General features: G+C 39.6%; 1 protein-coding gene across 2 annotated transcripts; it reads right to left on the bottom strand.

The window, feature by feature from the left end:
* Positions 1–570: 570 nt before the first annotated feature.
* Positions 571–22,358, bottom strand: KLF5 (KLF transcription factor 5). Of its 2 annotated transcripts, none has more exons than XM_072976348.1 (4): positions 22,187–22,358; positions 14,559–15,432; positions 13,551–13,610; positions 571–2,385 (listed from the first exon to the last, which is right to left on the bottom strand). In XM_072976348.1, exons 2-4 carry the CDS (start codon positions 15,418–15,420, stop codon positions 2,207–2,209), a joined length of 1,101 nt encoding a protein of 366 aa, XP_072832449.1. In that variant the 5' UTR covers positions 15,421–15,432; positions 22,187–22,358; the 3' UTR covers positions 571–2,206. The 2 variants fall into 2 exon arrangements, with proteins under 2 accessions (XP_072832449.1, XP_072832448.1); XM_072976347.1 differs by lacking the exon at positions 22,187–22,358 and adding an exon at positions 17,780–18,046.
* Between the last annotated feature and the right edge of the window lie 1,387 nt (positions 22,359–23,745).

Here is a 23,745-nt window from a genome sequence, read left to right as displayed (position 1 = left end):
TGGGAATTTTTTTAAGCTGCTTCCTTACTTCCTGATACCGTAAGGTGCTCCAGGCTTGCTTTGGGTTATTTCCTACCTGGGTCCCAGAATCAGCCATTTCTCTGAGCCCCACTTCTTTTTACCGGAGAATGGTATTAGACACCAAAGTGCAGGCCCCAAGGTGTGCTGTTGCTAGTGGTTAAAAATCAACTAAGTATTTTCTCTTTTAAAAAGGGAAAAAAGAAAGCTCAAAACCCAATTCTTGTTTTGTGTACCTCTCATAATAAAACTAGGATACACAAGTTACCTCTATATTGTCTTCAACCAATGATCTTGAAAAGGTAAAGTCAGTATGTCTGTGAAATAACCAGAAAAGAAAAATCAGCATTCATGAATTATGCCTGCCTTTATACGTCTAATATTTTTAAAAACAAATTCCTCTCTTTTATCTTAAACAAAAGTAAGTATCGGTTCAGCGTGGGAGCTGGCTTTTTATTCACTGCCCGGATATAAAACAGGCCCTTTTAAATAGCTATGCGAAAGGAACTGACTGTTTTTGCTCTTGTAGGGGAAAAAGGCAGGCACAACATGAATCTTTTAGGCACTTTTTATTTTCCAAAAAAAATTGTCGTTTATAGATATAAACATCTCATTCTCTCAAAAAATTCTACAACTATACAGCTGTTTGCTCCATTCTTTGCATAGGAAATGACCACAATACAAAAATAAGAGGGAAAAAGAAGCAAAACAGCAACCAATTTCTGCTTTTCATGTAGGTGTGTCTCCACGTATAAACATCTTGAAGCCTCTTACAAAATATTTACACCGTTTGTCGTCTATTTACACATGTTTTTTAAGAGCAACTTTTCTAACAAACAAAACTATAATTTATCAAGTTATGAAAATTTTCTAAAAAAATTTACTATATTACCACAAAATAAATAAAGATAAACAATATTTTAAAAACAAAATTAAAGTCTCATTTCAATTAAGACCCCTTTTGGCATTTCGCTTATTCATTCTGCCCTTTGGTTAACAGCGTCAGCATCACATAACTATTTTATATTGCATATATGTAGCACTTGCTTCCTTAAGTTTTCAACATGTCATGTATAATTAAAGGCAGACACTGAGTCAGTATTAACAGTAGATTAACTAAACTGCACTGTAATTTAGGTAAAATTACTGTGTCTCACTGTATATTACATGCAAAGTCCACATAGATTGGCGTCTAACCGACTGTCCAGCACGAGCAACCATCTCGATATATGAAAACTGCATCATAAATTCAACGTTCCCGTATGTGAAAACTACCTAAGTCCTTCTTTTTAAAAATGATACTGCTTAGCTTATTGTAAGAGGTTTAACTTTTGCAATATTGTAACTATCTTTAAGCTCTTGTGTTCACAATTCATACAAAACGTCATTCATATTTAAAATAAACACTTCAATTTTAATCAGTGCGTGAAATCTGCTTTTGAAGTTCATTTGAATGATTATTATTTCTTCTCCCTAAAGAAATGAATTTGGTAAGGTGTGAAGAGGTATCTTACCACAAATTCTAAATGTAAATGCAGTCATGGTTATTTTCAAAAGAATTACGATTTTCCCCCAAAAGAATCTTAGAAAACATGTAATAAACCTATAAAGCTGATTTGCATATTTACAAAATTTCATATAGCAAATATAGGCAACTCATATTAAAAAAAAAAGACACATTTGTTCAATGGCTAATTGTGAATTGCCAGGTACACTGTGCACCTCTAAAGAATTATTGAGTATTGAAAAAATCCCCTCTGATATCAAGTAAAATCTTGACACACAATCGCATCTTCCTGTGCCTGCCAACCGACTTGTTTACTAAACACTGTCACATTAAACGGTGTTGCTTCAGTAAAAACACTACAAACACACCCTGCACCCCCGGCCCTGCTGAGATGTGGCTGCCTGTCTGAGATGATGAGATCTGCTTGGGTGAAGCTGTGTACGTTACAGCAAGCATTCCAGGTTCTGAAAAGGACCAAACACTTTGGTATTAATACAATGTATTCCCTGTTTTCTCAAATATACAAAATATACATTTCCAGTTTTTTGTTTTTGATTCTTTTATATATATATATATATATATATATATATAGTTAAGTTTGTAGTTTAAAATTTTGCCAAGTGAGCTGCTGGGCAGCGGTGGGCGATGCGTAGGCATGGTGGTGGCAGCAGTGTTGGCGGCTCAGTTCTGGTGCCTCTTCATGTGCAGGGCCAGGTGGTCAGAGCGGGAGAAGCTGCGGTTGCACACGCCACACTGGAAGGGTTTGGCCCCTGTGTGCTTGCGGTAGTGGCGGGTCAGCTCGTCCGAGCGTGCGAACCTCCAGTCGCAGCCCTCCCAGGTGCACTTGTACGGCTTCTCACCTGTGGCAATGGACCAAGAGGGCGAGGTGAGGGGGCAGCTCACAAGACTGACACAGGTAGCAAGCACTACCTGCCTAGGGATGTCTTTAAAACTCAAGCTCCAAGTGGAGAGGGTGTGGTTCCCATGATGAATTAAATAGATGCCCTCAAAGTCATCTACTGAACAGGGTCACAGTTTTGTAGAAGAGCAAGGAAACAGAAATAACAGTATATAAAGAGAAAAGCACTCTGTATGCTTTTTAAAGAATGGAAAAATGAACATTTTAAATGTGCAGGATGAATCAGTGCTTATTTTTTGTAGAGCTCCTGCATATATAAATCTATGAAACTGACTAGATGAGCTTGGGTGGTTTCATCACTACTGTGCGAATAGTTTCTACACCAACAAACCCAGTTGAATTCATGAAGCACTAACGGCTCAAAGATGGCCAAGGGAGGAAGAGCAAACCTGGGAACTACTCAAATCACCAGTACTGTGAATTTAATGGACCACGACTGAGCCCCTTTTCCTCAACAAATTGGTCCTAAATGTTATTAAATTATCCACACTGAAACAGCCAGCACATAAGTCAGTTCGCTTGAACACATGGCCTTTCCAAATGGTTATCAGGGCACTCGCTCTTTGAAATTCACTCCAGGACAAACACACATTCACACTTTCAGATTGAAGCAAAACAAAGCTAGAAAAAGATTCAAGTTGAATGGTGTTAAGGCTTTATGCATTTGATGCTTAATAATTCCTTAACCAGATCAGAAAGTCTGGTAACGTCACTTGGGTAAAGTCATTCTAACATTTGCTAATATATGCATTCAATTCTTCTTTGTAAATGCATTGCACCAAAAAGATGATCAAAATTCATTCCATAAATGACCTGTTAAATGCATATTACAAACCAGGCACTGTCCTGAATACTTAGGATGTTCGAGTCATCAAGACAAAAATGCCTGATCTCATGGAGTTTATGTGCGAAAGACATTTTAAAAGCCTCTAATCTCAATCTTCCTGTTCTTTAACAATTCTCTTCACTTAGTGAATTGGTATCTGAGCCACTGTCCAGCCCCTGCAACTGGTATTATTTATCAATGTTGTCTAAAGTTTGCTGGTTGCTAATCTTTCAAAACTATTCAGTGTTGGCAGCCCAGGAGGATTCTGCCTATGGTGGCACCCAAAGAAACCCCCAAAGCAAGTTTGGCAAAGGCCTGATTAGCTTCCAACTTCATGCAACTGCCTCATATCATTGCATATATTTGATATACAAATAAAATTAGTATCACCTCTGGGAAAAAAAACTACTTAATATTTACAATTCATTTTTAACTCCCAGTTTTAGAATTAGTTAATTAAGATCATGTATTCCTCTAAATCCCCAAACCTAAGAATCTCTCACTGAGCATTAACTAGTAGCTCCAGTATTTATGCTTAATTTTGTTGTAATTTTCTATGAATTTCTTTAAGATGAGAGTTGTGAGACACATTTGCATATTACAGTACTGCTGGCTTACTGCTAAGTTTTATATGGATATCACATTAAAACTCTAAAGAGCCAAACTCCTAAATTCCTTTAAAAAAGTGTTTTCTCCTGCAAGGGAAGAGCCTCAGAGTTGCTTTGAACACTGGTTACTTAGTACCACGATGAAATTCAACTACCTTTCTGCCTGATTTACCAGGATCATATTCAGAAGTTGTAAGAATACACAACCGGGTCCAAATTTTAAAAGACAGTGTCCACATCAACTGAGGTTTCTACAGCTTGTGGTTATTTTATTTTTGCTGCCCTGATGACCTAAATTTATTTAGGACTCTGGCTCCTAAATAAAATCCCGTAAGGTCAAAAAAGAAAAGGCCAGAATAGCCCCTTGAATTTTATACCAATTACTTCCCAGGAGATTTCTCTTTCAACTCCTGTAATCTGCATGCCTGAGAAGACTCCTCTCTCTCCTTTTTGGCTCTGAACCAAGTCAGCTTTTTTGTTTTTGTTTTTTTTTTTTTTTTTTAAATTCTCTTTTTGGTGTCCATCACTCCACTCCATTTTAAAAATGCACACCTCAACTCCTGAAGTATTTTTTCCCCTCACAGTAAATTCTAAGAATTTAAGCTAATACACTTAAACCTTTTAAGTACCATAAAGAATAAACTTACAGTCACCAATAATGTTTAATGCATAGCAATGTTTTAAGACTGGTAGAAAATGTGGCTATCATTCTTACAGATGTAAATCAAACAGAAAGAAAACCCGAACTTTCTGCACAAGTGTTTGTTTTTGTTCCTTGTGAAAAATAAATCACAAACACAAACATGTTGGTTAAATACCCTACTGTCATTTAATGGAAAGAGTTATTTCTGATGTCTGAGGCAGGGAAAAAATTTCCTAAAGGGCACCAATTTTAAAAGAAGTCATTCTAGTCTTTTGAATTGATTAAATTTCAAGAGAACTGAATTTTCAGAGTTTATTTAAGAAACAAGGGACACTAGCCTCTTTTTGTTCACTGTTTTTATTGGCTATGAAGCAATAAACGGCATCAATAGTTTTTAAGTTTATTTTACTGATTGGTTGAAAACCGGTAGCCATTTAAAGCTCCTAAAACATTTGGGTTTCGCTCTCAATCTACGCACATCTATAGCTTATTCAGCCAAGAATACGACCAGTGTCTGGACGCTAGTTATGGGGCAGGGCTTTACCATAAAAGCAAGGACAACTGTGCCCCACTTGGGGCAGTTTCTGTGGGATTTGTTCAAGTGTCAACACGGCTCAAGTAAAACACTGTAGAGGAAGCTGGTACCCAATTTCTGGCCAAACAGCAGACTCCAGCCTTTCTTCCTCAGCCAGAAACACTATGCAGGGTACTTCTGGGAAACCAAACTAACTTCCTTTAAGTTATTTCAACAGGATAGAGCTTTCAAAAGTTTAATTGGATTTTTACAGAATCTCTTTCCAATACCACCAATTTAAAATATTTAGTTAAGCCCTTTCAACATCAACTGTATTTTTAAGTTCTCATGCTGTTAATGCGAAACTTTCCAAAGGCAAAAAAGAAGGAAAAAAGGGACAAATTTGGATAGTGTGAAAAACAAGCTTCAACTTTATCTCAAAACATGTACTTTCTCATCCTATTTTAAAATCACTAGCACTATTAGGAATCCCTAAGCTTATTTAAAAAACGTTAAGTTAAACATGCATATTGTCCATGCTGATACAGTTAGCTAATACATTTTATTAAAATGTTAAGCAGAAACATTACCAGCAGAAAGAGGGAGGGAGCAGACAGAAGCAGACACTGGGCTCCTAATCCAGAATCAGGTACCTATCAGTACTTCATTCAGTGGTCACAAGAACTCTGTGAGTTAGGAACAAAATAAGCAGCTCCAGGATGAGAACCCTGGCCTGCCACTGTTCCTACATGGCCAACTTCCCTCCTGCATTAGCAGGCACTAATACACTCCACATGAATGATTTAAGGAACACGGATACTGTCCACATGTATTTAAAGATTCTAAAGCCACTTGTGATGGTCAGTTAAGGACTAGCTTAATGGACTCAGGGCAGGGATTCCACCCCAGACTGCAGGAAACCCAGGGGCACACCCTGGTCGAGCCAGCCCTCAGAGGAGCCTGGCTTTCCAGGACCCACGGAGCCCTGAGAACTGTTCTGCGCTGGGACCGACAATCCTCCACTATCATCTAACGACGGCTCTCTTTTACCCCAGACTAAGTGAACCTCAGTGGGTTAGCAGAACATGTTTGTCAAGTGTCTGGAAAGTCTTTAGTGATGAACTAAACAATTATCTATTTTTTCCCTCTGATGAATAGATTAAATGACTTCTGAGTCTACTACAATAGAGCAGGAAAAGTTTCTCTGCTCTGCTGAACACTCTCAATAGACTCAGAGCAAGGCCTTTGCCTAGAATGTTCTACGTAGATGCTTCTAACGACCACAACAGAAAAATCATAGATGGAAATAGTCATCTTACAATAGTTACTTTAGGTAACTTTTTCGAAGTTTATTACAGCAAATGTGCACATCTGGCTTCCTTCCTCATGGCTAAACGATAGAGTTAATCAATTATATCAGAGGCCAAAAAGCATCAGAATTAAAGTCAGTATTTAGAAAAGGAGAGTGTAATTTGTACTAAATGACTATACTAAGTGACTTGCAAAACACCACAAACAAGACTCGGCCTCTGGTCTCAAAGAGCTGAAAATCCACATTCTATTCTGACAACGAAAACAATGCAAACTGTTAAAGTGGAATAAATCATTTCAATAGTCAGCCCTTAATTCTTAGAATGTATGCGTCCTTGAAGCTCAAAATGAGCTCTTATTTCAGGAAAATATTTTCATGCAATTGAATAATAATTAGATCTTTTCCCATCATTAGAGACATGGAATTTAGAGTCTGCAACAGTATATATTCTAATAAAAGGTTTAAAAAAACAGGAAGCATTAATCCCAAGATGAAAAAAAAAATCATGGGGAAATGAATTTTTAACTTAAAAAACAGATAAAGTAGGATGATTCTGGCTCATTAATTCATACTTTTATGTATCCATGTCAGTAATTTTCCATTAAAAAATCTTTTTATTAAAGGTCACTGCAGCACATCTCCTACCCCTGGCAACAGAAGGGCAGGCAGCTCATTTTAAAGATTTGTAGTATTAGTATTTGCAAAATGCATCTAGTGTTTAGATCGAGTATCCCTGTCAATAATGTGCCCACATTAAGGAAACTAATTAAAAGGATACATTAAGAAACTCCTTTCTTTCTCCCTGTTGGTCAACTCGTGTTTATCCCTTTCTTTGAAATCTGACTCACTTGATTCCTTCCAGAAAGCCTCAGAACCGTCCGAGATCATACCACTTCCCTGTATCCCCACCATCTCTTAACTCTGCTCTGAATGACTGACTTGCGCTTGCATAAATACTGCTGAGGGAAGGCTTCAAATAGCTGTCTTGTAACTTAACAAGCTTTGAAAGTTCCTCAGAGGCAGGGACGGTCTTCCATTTCAGCTCTATTGCCACATTTCTCCTCATGCACCTTTGGAACAATCGCATTTGGCCCAGGTCTGACCGACTTGGGACTTTTCATTAAGGAAAAGGAGGGAAGGTCTCGTGTGCGTCTAAGATACTGTCTCTTTTTCCCACGGCCCCACCTGCAACAGGGCTTTACCTGGTTCTGTTCTGCGAGGACCACTGAGCCTAACAGTCTGACTAAATGTACACTGAGCTAGGTGGGAAACAGGCTTTCAGAGCCTCTGCAGATGGACTTGTTTGGATCCACTGATTATCCATCCTGAAGCTGTACCAGGATAAGTAAATTCTATGTAAATGAGTTTACTTTTCCAGAATTGGACTGGATGTGATGAAAACCAAGCAGTTCTGGAGCCCCTGGTGCTGGCCAAAGGCAACGAGGGAACTGCCGGGGCCAGAGGGCAGAGATGTGCCTGACCTAAAGGGGCCAGTGCAGGCTGCTCAAGGGCGCCAGTCCCCGGCCCAGCACCACCCACCACCTCCAGGCGCCCAAACTCTTCTGCTGCTTCTCCTGGGGGCTCTGGATGAAAACCCCAAGAACCATCCACTATGGTTCAGTGTTAACGAGATACCTACTCTTGAGCCTCCAGACAAAAAGACAACATTCAGATTCACTTTCTTGTCATAAAGCCCAAGCTAAATTTTTTTTTAGAAAGTCAAGTCTTGGTGAAATGCTTTACCTTTTTTTTTTTAACCAAAATGGAAAAACTCTTTTGTATTCACTTTTCTGGCACTGCATGAGAACTAGGTATCCTTCCCATTAATTTGCACTCGATGTGGTTGCCTGGACCAGGAGACCCCCTCTCACCTCTTAAAGGTCTGCACTTACAAAGTAGGCAAAAATGGATTCTTCTGCCCAGAAGTCTTTTCATGAAAGTTCCCTATGGTGCACTTCTAAAACGGTAACTCACCCTTCATCAGGCTTGTTAGAGATCCTTGAACATAAATAATACAGGCTGACAGAATAAGAATGCTGCTACAGAGATACTTCTACTAAAGTAGGACGTTACTTTGTTTCTAATCTTTCACCAGAAGAGATGTAGGGCACCAAGTAAACAGCTACTGCATTCTATAGAACTAAAAATACCGCCAAAGCATTCGATGATTAAATTATTGTGCCCCCTCCCTTTTTAAAAAAAGAAAAGCACTGCTCTACACTCTAACTTCATATAATTGTTTCTCTCTCAACTTCAGTAATTCTATTTAATCCACTTGTGAGCTATCTTGGCCCACTGGTTTATAAAAACAAAAGGGAAGAAGAGATTCTCTTTGGAGAGGATCAGTCAAAAATATTTGCTTAATCCAATTCTACTTCTTAACCTTCGATAAGCTTATCATCTCAAACCAAAGTTTAATCAATTCCCTATGTAAATGTTTCTTCTGATCAAAGGACAAGCCCTAGAAGCACAGTTTAATCTTCCCAGCACGTCATTAAAAAGAAATTGTTTCTAAGCTTTCATGCTCATAAATACCTTTCCGAGGGTCTGAACCAACAAATCTCTTTAAGTTGATGTAATATATATAATTATATATTATATTTAAATATATTTTTTTTTACATTAACTTGAAATTGTCAATATAAAATCAATATCAAAGCTGCAAATGAAAATAATTTAAGAATGTTGAACTAGTAACATCCAACACAGGCTAAATATGATACTTTTTCCTGTAGTTTTCAAGCACAGACTCAAAACATCACTGAGTATTAAATAATTTCATCCTGCAAAACTTTCACCTCTACCAGTAACACAGGTTACACATTTAACCAATATTGATCTGTAGATCCAAACTGCATGATCTTCACTGATGATCTGATGCTGATTTTAGCTCTAAATAATTTTCCAAGGAAATGAAGTCCTTCCTATATTTTTAAGTGTTTCACTACTTCGCACAGTTCCACTAAAAACGGATTAACTCATATTTAGAACATTCTGAATGTCTTCTTTTTGTGGGAAAGCGCTACAAATGAAATACCTTTATTGTCAACATGGTCAATAATTTCAAAGTAAAAAAAATCTATACCTAATATATTCCATGAATAAGTGCAGAGCAAAGAACTAGATAGGAATTTATACCTAAGGATTTCTTAGTCCCCAAATTGAAACTAAAATCAATGCTTAGCAATAAATCTCTAGCAGTAACATTTTAATATAAATGTCATCAGAAAATAAAGTGTTCTACACAGGGAGTGAGGCATTTTACCCCTTTACAAGTAGGCTTGGGCTAGAAATCTTTCCAAGACTTACTGTAGAATTCTTTCTTAAACAAGGAATCCCGGATACACCTTCTTCACTGGCAGATGCTACAGCCCCACCGTTCACTTTGTGTTGGCCTGTTATTTGTACGTTTCCATTTTCTTTTGTGGGAGGTTCCCAATTGTCCTTTTCTTGTCAACCCCTGGCAGGCCATCTGGGGATGATCTAGTACACAGGTACCAGCCCGTGCACAGGGTCTGGGTCTCAGGGATACTGGAGCCAAGGGTGTGTGCTACTCAGACTCTCCACAGCTGTTCATTTTCTGCCCTGCTCCAAACAGCCGGGACTGACAGACGATCTTAAAACGTTACCATACCCAATTTTCCCAGCTGCTTTAGCATATACTCTATGGTTAAGTGCAGAGCCACACATATGACTAAAACCACTCAGATTTCAAACATCTGTATGATAGAGTTCACTATTTATTTTTTCAGACCTCTTTCTTTGAAAGTACTTTTTACTGAAGTGTAAAAAGCAGCATGTCAACTTACAGTACTCTGAGGCATACCAAGAAACCAGCATCAGATGATAAGAAAGTTTTTCAATGTCTTGTAAATTTTTTTTTTGGTATATATAGTCTTAATTCTTTTTCTATTGCATTTGGCTTCTTTTGGCCCCAAGCCTATGATCAGAAGTTATTTTAAATCCTCACTATGAAATTAAAGATGCTGGTTGCAGTAGATTATTCCATTAGATCCATGAATCAGTTTAACAGTCACTTTGATTTGTAAGGGCAAAATGGTACATGAATCTTTTGTTTTAAGGTGCTTGGGAGCTTTTAAAAGATGGCAAGGGGTATGGCCCCTTGTACACATCATGGGGCTGATGCAATTTCTGTAGAATGTTCACATTTAAATGTTATTAAAAGTACAACTATTTTTATTTAGAAATACACACTTCTTGACACTGTTGCCTAGAAGTAGCTATAATTATTTCCGACCAGAGGCATGACATGTATACACACACTACAAACAACACACACAAGCACCCACACACCTATAAGGGATACCTCTACCGGCCTGTAACTATGTTACCATATGTATATAAAGACATAAGTGAAGTCCAATTTTTCCTAGAATATATGCAACACCCACTTCAGGTATTTTGTTGACCATACAAATATAAAACTTTGTATCATCTGTATATTCTTTCTGAATAAAGAAATCAAAGTGTATGAACTTAGAAAAAATTGAATGCTATGAGACTTATGATTTAAGAAATTGATTATTTTCTATTCTTTCATACCATTTTTTTTAAAGTCTTGTTTTCGAAAGACTATTTCCTTATGTTCAATTTGCAAGTCAAGTCAAGCAGCATTTACAATCTAAAAATCCAGAATAAGCAATTAAATAGAACTCAGCCGTAGGTTGTCTTAATTGCTTAAATCATTTTTAAAACATAAGGTAACTTGACATTTTAAAGCAATTACAATTATATTTCAAAGATATCCTAGGGTGCTTCACATTCTGCCTACAAAATGACAATGATTTAAAGAATAATTTTTTCATATCAAATACAAGATCAACATTCCCATATAAATTGTTGTGAAAGCCCCCTAATCAACTGCCGAGGTGGAGGTGGGGAGAGGGAGCGACAAAGAAAACAAAAAAGCTATTACATGAGAAGTTATTTAGAAATACCTGGGCCTTAAAAGGGAGAAGAAAAACAAAAACAACAACTCTGCTGGCTTCAGATACATTCATTTAAAAACAACAGGTGGGGTGGGGAGGATGCAGTGAGAGCGCCCAGGTAATTTTAAAAGGCATTGTCTAGAAACTAGAAATGAGGAGAAAACAACCTCAATACTCTATGATTACCCAAGAACGGGTTTAGCCAGATGAGCAAGTCTGCTGCAAACCCTCCCCAAGGCACCTGAAAGACTATCAAACAAAACTTTATTAAACTGGATTACAGGGTCTCGCTCATTCGAGGCTGATGGCCACGCATTTATGATTAGGTGAAAAAGTCGATGCAGGGGACCCAAACTAGACCGAGGTCCTCGTTTTGGCTTGTTCGTTTTATTAGCACAAGCATTGTTAAGACAACCCACTATTAGATTTCTTTGCCAGCAGGTCAAGTTCCAGAATCCCAGGTCCAAGCATTCAGAGCACTAAACCCCGACGGGGGTTGCGAGGCCACTCAGATATGCTCTGACTGTGTCCCTGTAATAAGCAGTTGATTACATCGTTATATGGAATTGCACGCCTCTTTTATTAGGGGACTTTAACCTCAGGAGAAACGTGTTTCCTCCAACCTATCTCCCGTTTCAAAGACTTCCAAAGAAGAAAAAAAAAACAATAGTTCTGGAGTTATTTCCTCTTCCCCTGAATCAGACTTCAGGTAAAAGCCCACTTTCAACATTCCCTTCCTTACTACAAGGTACATTCTGTAAAAGGACAGTTTAGTATTTCTAGGTCGAACGTTTTCATGGCCTTGTCATTTATATTTTGAAAACTTCAGATTGAGTTTTCTATGCTTAATGGATCTCTGTTTAACCATAAATATAACCTCTGCTGTGAGCTGCTTAGGTAGGATCTCTCCTTTTATATCACCAATTTGTCTCTATCTAAAGACTTCAGGCCCAAACAACCCATTCACTTTGCTGGTGACTACAGATGTCTTTTCTTTAAAAGCAATTTCTCAGAACACTCTGGAATCTACCACATTGTCACCAACACTATTTGGATTTTAATAAGTAGTGCTTGTCACTGGGGTATCAAGCAATACTTCCTAACATGCACGCAGTGTCTGCGTCCATCTTCTATCTCAGCGCTGACCTTTGTTCAAAGGCTTTTACTTTTTAATGCAGCAGTTAGAGATAACTACTTCATTTATCAAAACTCAATTTCCATAGTAACATCTAGCCTGGGGAGATTCAAGTCCTCACACTAATCCAACAGCCCATTCAAAGGAACTGTTGAATACTTCGGTTTCCATAGCAATGATGGAATAAAACATTTTGCTAGGTCATTGCTTTTATTAGCAAACTTACCCTTTGAACTTTAGGTTAAGGCTGCATTTGCTGGGAGGGGAAAAAAAAAACAACACAACCACTTTCCATAGGTTCTTTCCTTTAGGGCTGTCCTTTTAAGAAAATCACAAATAGTAACCATACTTGCAAATTCTTTGGGTATTTGGGGGCTTTTACGGCATGCCCTCTAGTCTAATCACCCTAAAATGGGTTCTGATGGCAAGTCTTAAAATTTAAAAAGTATATTAAAAGGATTGTATGCATCTGACAAAGCACCTATTCATAAAATTACAGGGGCTCAACATTTTAAATACGGAGATACAAGGTGGAATAAGGATAAAATCTCTGGCTCTGGCGTGTATAAGATATGGCTGGGTAGGGTTGGGTGGAGAGTAACTTTTAAACCACGACCCCAACATTGCCTAATTTTACCACTCTGCAATTTCCACACAAGCACAGAAAACATGCTAAACACAGGTACAGGTGAAACTAAACATACTGTACTGAGCATGCCAAATGGAGAGGAATGCAGTGTTTGATACACTTTTATAGAAGCCAACTGATTTGTTACGGAGGGAGAAAATGAGTTACATTTTTTTTTTCCTTCAAGACAGGAATAGCAGCGCCATTAAGGTTTTAAAATCCATTAGTAAACATCGCTGTTTGTGTTTTGGGGCAATTAATTCTACGTAGGGTGACAGGACAAGGCCTTAGTGAGAGAACATCGGCCTTCCTGGAACCAGACTTTTTTCTCTGAACTGAATTTTGAGCCCAGCCCGTGCTGAAATGGTAGGCCATTAAAAAATAAAAGTTGACAGAAGAAAGAAGAGATCAAACACGTGCTGGCTTTTAAAAGGATGAATACCATTTATACTATTTACACAACTCTCAGAATTAACAAGAAAATTACATACCAGTATGAGTCCTCAGGTGAGCTTTTAAATGAGAAGACTTTGTATAAACTTTGGTGCAGCCTGAAACGAAGAAGAAACACCTTGTCATTCTGGAGATCCTTTTGAAATCTTTACATTGGATGATTCAGTGTTTAAAATATGGCTTTAAAGCAGAAATCTCTCAGGCAAGATGAGATATTTGAAGCTTCAGTTTTAAGAGCTGTTTTAAAGAGTACTCCCCTATTACCTTATTAAAGGTATAAAGTGATTTGCTTTATGTATCACTTGAGCAGAAAGAGCAGAGACAATTGAACCAAGCTACACATGGGAAATTTGTGTTTATACCAGGAGGTGCTTTATGCTAGTAACACATACTTCAGTGATTTAAAAAATGTTAATGGCTCTCGAGCTGACAATGTTAAACCATTATCTGAGATGACTGCAATTTTCTGTACTCCTACATTTCTTGTTTTCATTTTTTCATTTCATATGTCATGTCATATCACATACCAGTCAATAAATTATACCCTGTATTAATCATAAACTAGCTGATGCCAGCAACTGGTAGATACATTCATTACCGTCATCAATTTATATTTTGGGTCACGTATCTTGTTCAAGAACGGGTGCTCATATGCTACCAGAACTATTCTTGAAATCTACTCTGTAGGTAGTTACGTAATCTCTTTTTGGGGTACTTAGAATTAAAAACTCCTATGTAGATTGTCACAGGGAACAAAGTCAATGGAGCCAAACGCTGATGTATTTAAGTATCAAAGAGAAAAAAGTCCAGAGTTACTTTTTTCCAGAATATTTCAGCTGCTTTAACACATCAAATAAGCAATAGGTAACTGAATGGTCACAGACTGGGATGTGCAGAGAACAAAGTAGGGGAATTTTTTTTGTTGTTTTTAACTGTCAAGCCCTAGTTTCCTGAGTAAATTTAAAACCTGAGGTTGCAAAAGGCATGCACTCAGAGACAAACACTAAATACACGTATTGATGTTCCAACCAGGGAGGACCACGTACCCGGGTAATCGCAGTAGTGGATGCGTCGTTTCTCCAGATCGGGGTTACTTCTCCTATTGTATCTGACAGGCTGGATGTTCTGCGAATTAACTGGCAGTGTGGCGGATAAATTTGGATTATGAATTGCCAGTTTAGAAGCAATTGTAGCAGCATAGGATGGAGGTGGGGTGAGATTCTGGAGCATCTCTGCTTGTCTATCTGGGCTTCCAGGCTCTGAACTTGGTGGTGACGGGGGGAAGTAAGTGGCCTGCTGGGGAAGAAACTGACTTGGCATTGTGTATGTGCAAGGGGGCATGCTCTGGAATTGCTTCATCGCAGTCTGCGGGACGGCAGAGGTGTGGGTGTTCAGGCCCGCCATGGCGGCTGACATAGAAACATTCAGTGTGTCCATCACTGCCGTCTGGTTTGTAGAACTGGGCATATCTAGATCCGGTGTATTCAGGAGCTGGTACAGGTGGCCCTGCTGGGGAGGGACAGAAAGATGAAGATCGGGTGTAGGAAGTTCTTGTTTGATGAAAATGTTGTTCACCTCTGGAGCTGCGGTCTGGTGGGAGCTGAATATACTGGTGAACTCGGGGAGGGCTTGGGTCGGGGCCGGAGGAGGGGCAGTCGTTTCACTCTGGTGGCTGAAAATGGTAACAGGTTCTGTCTTGATGTGTGTTACGCACGGTCTCTGGGATTTGTAGAGGCCAGTTCTCAGGTGAGTGATGTCAGGGAGGAAGACATTCATGTTGATACTGTAAGGTAACCCCTCGCTGTCAGTGAAGAACTGGTCTACGACTGAGGCACTGTCTCGTCTATACTTTTTATGCTCTGGAATTATAGACACTGGAGGAAGCTGAGGTGCCAGATACTTCTCCATTTCACATCTTGTCTAAAAAAGAAGAGACACAAACATGTATAATCCACCCAATTCATCATCTCAGGAAGGACAAACTGTGCTTACTAAAAGTTCCCCCAACAATCCCTGTGAAAAGTACTAGGGTGAACTCCTAAGTGTTGCTTATAAACATATCAGGTTTATTTGTCAATTGTGTAACACAACCAGTTCACCAAAAACCTTACGAAACTTTGTATAATAAACACTTGGTAAAATAGCTTACAATCAACCTCGGACAAAAAGTGAAAGAGACAAATCAAGGGGAAAAAAGGGAAGCAAACGGAAAAAAAATTCCTTTCTGATGCAATAATAAAGTATACTTCATTATCACTCACATACAAGCAGCAGTCCCTGCCCCACTGCAGCTAAGTTTGCAACTGAAATACAGCACTGTAATACTGCCAAACGATCTCAATTCCGTTCATGTCCTATACATAAGTTCAATGTGTTTTACGGAAAGAAAGAAAGAAAGAAAGAAAGAAAGAAAGAAAGAAAGAAAGAAAGAAAGAAAGAAAGAGACCTTAAAAATAATATTGGAAAGTCTTTTTTTTTGCTTGGATAGACATTGCTGAAATATTTAATATAAAACATATTCCTTGGCTATTTCAGTGCCTTTTCCAGTTTATAGTTCAACGGAAACAAACAGTGTCTTGAGCAAAACATAGTATCCCCTGAAAAGAACAATTTCACATTCACCATTTGATCCAAATGTTGATTTTAATCAGCAGATTCTGTAATTGGTTAATATGATAATGAAATGTTCCTATTCATATCCCTATCTAAAACAGATCTTTAATTACCTAGGGGAAAACCATTCCCTTGGTAGAGTGGTGCTAAGGGGCCCGTGGGTGGGGAGAGGCTGGTATCGCCAGCACAGTCATCAGCAAAACATCTATCGTGTCCTCCTCAGTGGGTCAATGCTACATTCCCCCTCACTCTGTAAAAAGCTCAGTCATCCCTGAGTCTCCGTGTCTTCCCAAGTAGAAAACTGACAAATAACCAAATCACTTTCAAATGAAGATTTTTTTAAGACATAATTCAGTTTGTAACTAGTCTTTCTGGTCTTTTTGTGGCTATCTTCTTTCCTAATACAACATAAACTTTTAAAAAACCTTAACACTGAAAGAAAATTTCAAAAGAAAAACAAAATACCCAACTAGATGCTCATAGAACTATTGACCCTGGCATCCTCACCAGTGAATAATACAGCCATTTTTTGCTACTACTTAATTTCAAAAGTGTTTCCTTTCGGACCTGGTATCATGGATACAGACCGGGTTTCCTCATAGACACGGATTTAAAAATAAAATTTAACGCTCTAGTCCTGAGTCACATCTCTGACAAATGTCACTGCCCTTTCACAGCACGGCGACACTCGCAGACCCCCCGGAGTAGGAAGAGGGTAGCAAATACACAGTATACCATGAGGCTATTAAATGGAGCGTCTTGAAATAAACCGAACTAAACCCTTTCGTGCACTTCGCTCCCATGGTGGTTAGTGGTTTCTGATTTTAGCTCTTCCAGCTGTTTGCATGTGGGTATGTTTCCAATTTTTTTTTTCCTTGGGACAGGCTAAAAGTCCCGGGAAGTTTTTTCTGGGCTATATGACTCCCTGCGTGGGCGAAAGAAACAGGCGGTTGCTCTAATTCGGCTGCCGGGCAAGTGTAAAAGCCAACTGCCAGCTTTCAACGCGGCTCCGGGAGGAAATTTACGCGCACATGAAGAAAACAACACCCCCCCACCCCGATCTTTTTTTCTCTTTCTTTTTAAGGAAAAACAAGCGCTCCAATATTACCTTAGCCTTTCTAACTCCCGTTTCCCAAAGGCAGCCTACGATCGCGTCTAAAGCAGGTTGAGCCGAGATGTAGGAAACTAACACCCCAAGGGGCCTCCCTCCAGCACCCCGACTTGCGTTTCCACCGAACCCGAGACCAGGTGAGACAGGCAGGTGGGTGGGACCTCCAGGGCCAGGGCAGCGGGAAAGTGGGGATTAAGGCGACACGGGGAACTGAAGTCAAGTCGGGCGGAAGGTACGAGGTTTCATCCCCCAAATTAAAGAAAAACAACTAAGGTGCATGTGAGCACCAGTTCCCTCCTTAACCATTCCCGGGCACGGCCGCCAGGGCAGATTCCTCTGAGACCCCCTTCTTCGGTTCCCCCCACCTTCTCCCGGAGAAATGCGAGTGCCCAGGCCAGGAGGGCAGGGCGGGGCTGCCCCCGGGCCCGGTTCGCCCCGACGAGCGCCCCAGCCTGGAGCGGCCCCTGTCGCCCGCGCGTCGCAGCGGCGGGACACGCCCGAGCCCCGGGAGGGAGGAGGAGGGAGGGAAGCTGCTCTTCCTACCTGGACCAGCTCCTCGGCGGGCAGCCGCGGGCCCGCAGCGGGCGGCGGCGCGGGCTGCGGCGGCTGCGGCGGCGCCGGCTGCGCCTGCGGGTGGTGGTGCGGGTGCTTCAGTTCGTCTCCAGGGAAGAGCGCCGCGTCGCGGGACGGGTTCGCGGCGCCCAGCACAGGCTTGAGCTGCGCGAACACAGGCTCGTCCTGCGGGGCCGGCGGCTGGGGCACGGGTCCCAGGCGGGCGCTCATGGTCAGCACCCGCGTAGCCATGGGCACTCGGTGGGGGGCGGCTCCGGGCGCGGGGCGCGAGTCGAACGCGCTTCCCTCGTCGCCCACGCTGGCTCCGACCGGCGAGCTCGGAGCGGGGCGGAGAAGGGGAGGCTCCGGGCAGACCCCTCAGCCAACCGCAGACGCGGTTTTCGAAGGCGCGCACGAAAAGCCAAACTCTTCCGCTCCGCCACGCGTAAACGCCGACGTCCTCCGGGAGGCCACTTTCTCCCGCCCCGCCCCGCCGCGCTCCCTTGCTCCCCGGAGCCCGCTCCCGCCACTGCCCGTCTCCGCGAGCTGGCTGCGAGCGCGCGTACCTGCCCCACGACTACTGACACTTGACGCCCGCCTCTATTTTACCCAACTCCGAGTGGGCGGGGCCCGCCAGCCAGACTGGCAGCGCTCCGGCGAATCCCGAGGCCCCGAGGCCGGCCGGGCCGGAGCGGCTAAGCCTATGAGAAGGAAGAAACTCGCCCAGGGCCCCGCCTCCGTCGGGCGGACCGCACCCCTCTCGGGCCACGAGCTTCGCGCGCAGGGCGGCCGCGCAGTCCGCGCAGTTTGTACACAAGTTCTCTGACAGATTGGGCTGGCGGGGCCGGGGGCGGAGGGAAAGAGAGAAGCGGGTGGAATCTGGAGAAGAGAGGGAATTCGGGTGGAGACGTGGAGGGAAATCTCTTCGGACTGTTCTCTGCCAGGATTAAGGAGAGAGTTCTGGACGTCTTAGGTGTTGTGCAAGGACCTGAAACTCAAAAGCTGAAACCCAGAAGGCAGCTAGGTGGGGGCGCTAAGAGTTTGAAGAGATTTGTTTAATGAGTGTGTATTTTTAAATATATGAAATGTTCTTTTCTTTAGCGGAAAACTAGGGGCAGAGTGATAAACAAATTTAAAAACAGATCTGGCCTTTTTGTATCTTTAAGCAGTGAATATATCCATTTAGCAAAGCAAATTTGGAATGTCCTGAATAAAAGGTTTAATGGCAAGTATTTTTTTAAGTCCTTGCTTAAAAGCTTGTGTCTTTCCTACAATATTTAAATGGGCAGAAGTTTTCACACACATTTCGACCTTGTATCCTGGCGGTGGGGGGATGGGCCATATGAATTCGAAAGTTTTTTTATTATTTACACTGTTGATTCTAGCTGAAGCATGCAATCTAATTTAAGCACTAACGACTAGATGAAATGTATTTAAATAGACATTACATCTTTGACTTATTTTTGCTACCACTGTGTGTTCAAAAAATGGAGCTTAATATTTACAGAACAGATACGTAGCAAATTCACCTTACTCCGTGGCACCTCCTCCTACGAAAAGCCAACCAAAGAAGCCTCAAACTCTAGACACGCAGCAGTTTTGAAAACTGGGAATCTATAAATTTGAAGGAAAGTTGTAGCCAAAATGTATCACCGTGCATTTACCATGTTATAATAGGAAGGTGAATTTTTGCCATCAATCACCTAAGGAAACCACTTTCTTTAATCCTGAGTTCTTGTACATGATTTTTATCTGGCTTATTGTGAAGCCATAATAATAAACTACAATAAAAATGCCTGGAATATTACTACATATGTACCTATGTTGACAGCCACATACAACATCACTTCACAGTAAAACAGCTTTTAAAACAGAGTTCTTAGAAAAGTGTTCTCTTAAAGAGTGACTCCTTCAAAGATAGGGATCTCGTTTCAGTATGTAGATTTTAAAAATTAATATACACCATAAAGTGTTAGAGGTATTTATTATTAGAAAACATAAAATTATGCTAGAAAATATATTTTTTCTCCTTTTCATTCCTTTCTTGTTAATGATTCGTTTTTATAGCTGTGATCACTGCTTTCAGGGAATAGTTGACGACTACTTTCATGTTATCAAAGTATTATTTAATGTGTTTTTTTGGCAAACTTTTTTCTAACCAAACAATTCCATACTACTCACCTTCACCTTTAAAAAGCTGTTCTTTCACTAATAATATTGAACCCAATTATGTAATTAAATAATTTAGAAACAGATTACAAAATTGGTATGGGACTTAATATAACTTCTTAAAAAATTAAATCTTGAAAGATTTTTAGTATTTAAAGCTAATAACATGATCAAACCTGAGTGATATCGATGACTTTTGTGTTCTTTTTGACTTTCAATCTAACTTCGATTTAATACGATTTGGTATCTATTTGTATTTAAATGTGTTTTTAAGCCTATCAAGACCTTTCCTTTTGTCTTTTTTTTAACCACTGTGTCGGTGGCCTGTTGTTTCAACCTCAGTTCTCACTGCAATAAAATCCAGTTGTTTTACTAGAAATGTTCCTATATTTCACATCACTTTTAACATGCTTTCACTTCTAAAAACTTTACCAATGCAAAAAAAAGCTATTTGATAAATATTAATAAAATATTTTTATAGTCCTTTAAATTTCTGTTCATATTTCCACTTTCGTTAATGAATATAGACATGAACAAACCTAGCCATGGTTGGGCTCGAAACATATTTACCACAGAAAAGCTGGATACAATCTTTTTTTTTTCTTTTGCTCAAATACAGCAGCATTTAGTTCAATTTCATTTCTGACATAAGGATTCAAGAAATAGGGCTGCCACATTTAAGTAATGGTTTCTCTGAAATGCCAGCCCTGCAGTCTCACAGAAAATGACTAGCTTAGCCCTGGACAATAGTAAGGAAATTGGAAAGTAATCTTTTTCTGAGACATTTGCCATGCAGTTCTGAACACAGAAAGAACACGTTCAACCAAACCTACTTGCTGTTGCTGTTAACACAAATGCCCAGACTGCAAACCTGCTTCATCAGCTTAGCCCAAAGGGTTAAAACTCGATAAATATTTTTCAAAGGTTCCAGGTTCTACACTGGCGTGAAGCCAGTGTGAATGGACGGATCCTCAATTACTTTGAACTTTCTAGTTCTTTGCATTCCTTCCTGCTTAGTAGTGCTGTACCATTAGGGAGATAGGAGAAAACAAAAAACAAATGTCAGGTTTCAGAAATCAATTAGTGGCCTGGCAGTGGTGTGTTAACGGAACTCTGCCAAAACAGAGAATTCTGAGGGAAAGAAATTTTAAGAGTGGAGTAGTCAAGTTAGGTAGGAGGGTAAGCCTAGAAGCAGTGTGCATGCTTCAGTCCTTAGTCACTGGGCAACACAGATTTAGTCTTAGAATAAACCATAAGTGTCACTATCTTTACGGGAATAAATACGCCTGAATGTGTGGGGGCTGAACAAGGCATTCAGCGATGGGGGAGGGGGAGATTTGAAGGAGGCACTGGGGGGAAAAAAAGGATACATAGCTTTGGAATGATGAGATGAGAGAAATATGAAGCTATCACTAGGGCAATGTTCACAGGAAGACACGGCAAAAGAAATATCTGTATTCAGTTGTTTGGCCAAAACGTCAGAGAGAGCTTGAAATTAAGGGATCTAGAAGAATTTTGACAACATTTTTATTCACTTTGCAAAGTATTCATGGAATATTGCATTTCTATAAAATTGGAGTCAACTTTCTGAGTGACATTGGGCCACAGAAAAAGCATGACAGTGAATCAAAATCTTTTTTAATAAGCAAGTAAACTCTCCTCTAGGGTATCATTATTCAATTTAAACTGACATTTTTGGATATTCATTGTCCACCGAGCATTAGAATCTGTATCACTAGAAACATACGATATAATTATTTTCCTCTAATTCACACTTTTAATCTTTTTTTTTTTTAATTAATGGCAATGGCTTGAAGCCACACATAAAAACAAAAACAGTCATGGAGAAAAGAACACAATAAATAGAAAAAATCTCATTTCAAATGACAGTAGTCAAAATTCAAACTATTTTGACTCAAAAAACTAGGAGACATGAGAAAATATGTTCATTCCTTTTGTCATGAAACAGTATGTGATTTAAATAGGATCATACACTTCTTTTTTTAATATAAATTAAAATGATGTCTTAAGAAAAGAACTTAACATTCTATTTTTGTACTATCTCTAACCCCAGTTCTTAAGAAATTAAATTTGATATTTAAGTTTGGATTTAAATGTGTTCTTCCTGAAATAGCTCATAAAACTCTCAATGTGCCATTATTCCTAAACATACTATAATTTATCCTATTTCTTAAACTCTAATAATATACAAAAAAAACAGAAGTTTACCTTTTGGGGGGACTGGGACTGCTTTTTCCACCTTGTTAGTATAATAAGCAGACAAAAATGACAAATATAAATGTCTTGACCCGAGTTACAGGCCAGACATACTACAGCTTAAACTGTAGAGTCTGAATTCTGGCTTGAAATATGACAGGAAAGGTGAAGAGAAAACTCCTGAAGTAGTTACACCAAACAATCTTTTAGAACATTAAGGAGGCCACATCACCAGCATCACAATGAGCAGTGTTTTGAGCCAATTGCTGTTCCTGTGAGGACAAAGGCACTAAAGCCATCAGGCTGTGGGTCGCTCCTACTGAAGACTCAGGAGAACAGTGCACTGTCACAAGGAAACACCTCTGGGGAGATTAATTTGTAAATGAAATGTGTAAGGACAGTGCTCAGGTCAACGCTGGCTCTTCATGCTTTAACTTCTGTCCACTGATGATGGTTGTTTATTTAGACTTGTACAATTTTTGAAGAGGACAATTTGACAAACACAAAGGAGGCTAAAAATGACAATAATGTTTAAAACAACAGGTAATTTCCACTCTAGGAAATGTATTACATTATAGATTGGAAAGAACTCAGGTGCCAGCAATAGGAGAGTAGTTAAATAATATAGCCATACAATGGCTACTGTTCTGCTACCAAAAATCCTTTAATTAAAGGATATTTAATTTAAAAACAGTTAAGAGGTTTTATAAACACACACCCTGAAGACGAAGAGAAAATACTAAGCATGTATGTATTTTGTTGGCTCTCGTTGGATGGTCAAATGATGGACAGTATTTCATTGGTTTATACTTTTGAATATTTGCTAAATTGTCCACAGTTGCCATGTATTCCACTTGTAATCATAATAAATGTTTTTAATAAAACATAAGTAAATGTTACCTCTAAACAATTAAGGGTTTATTGGATCTGTAGGTGAAGGTCAAATGATTTTCCATTTGAAACCACCAAATACAGCCACAACTTGCCAACACCCTGTGCTGGGAAAATAGGTAAGCCTTCTCAACCAAGTCACTAAATTTTTAGGATTCACTGCAGGATAAACAAGCCGAAAAGAGATTACAAGTTTTGAAGTTGGAAAAGACGGCCTGGGAATGTTTGAAGTTTAAATATAAATATCCTTTAATTCATTTCCTAAGTGATCCCCAAGCCTCCTACAATGATTTAGAATCAAAGTTATTTGGGGTATCTCATTTTACTCTCTTACTTTCTTTTCCTTTATTAAATGAACTAGGTTATTTACAATGTTTTGACAAAATGCATAGACTCTTGAAATTACAGTTTATATGTCTCTTTGAGGAGCTGTTTGTGCTGTTTTTTTTTTAATTCTAAAATAGTCATGAAGGAAATAAAGAATGAAGTAGTTTCCAATGCAATGTCCTTAATGTCTTCTAAGAGCCTATTTTTTTCCTTACTGGCACCCAAAATTATTCAAAAGTAATTCTCAAACTTGCTTCATGGGTATTGAAAATAAAGCCAAGGGGAGAATGTTGGTGGTGGTCTAGAAACTTGATGTTGATAACATTTTCTATAAACAATTCAATAGAGATCTG

This window comes from Vicugna pacos, chromosome 14, assembly GCF_048564905.1.
Source record: "Vicugna pacos chromosome 14, VicPac4, whole genome shotgun sequence".
Taxonomy (NCBI): Eukaryota; Metazoa; Chordata; class Mammalia; order Artiodactyla; family Camelidae; genus Vicugna; species Vicugna pacos.
The sequence above is the reverse complement of the archived record's forward strand: the minus strand, read 5'-3'. Positions and strand labels throughout refer to the sequence as shown.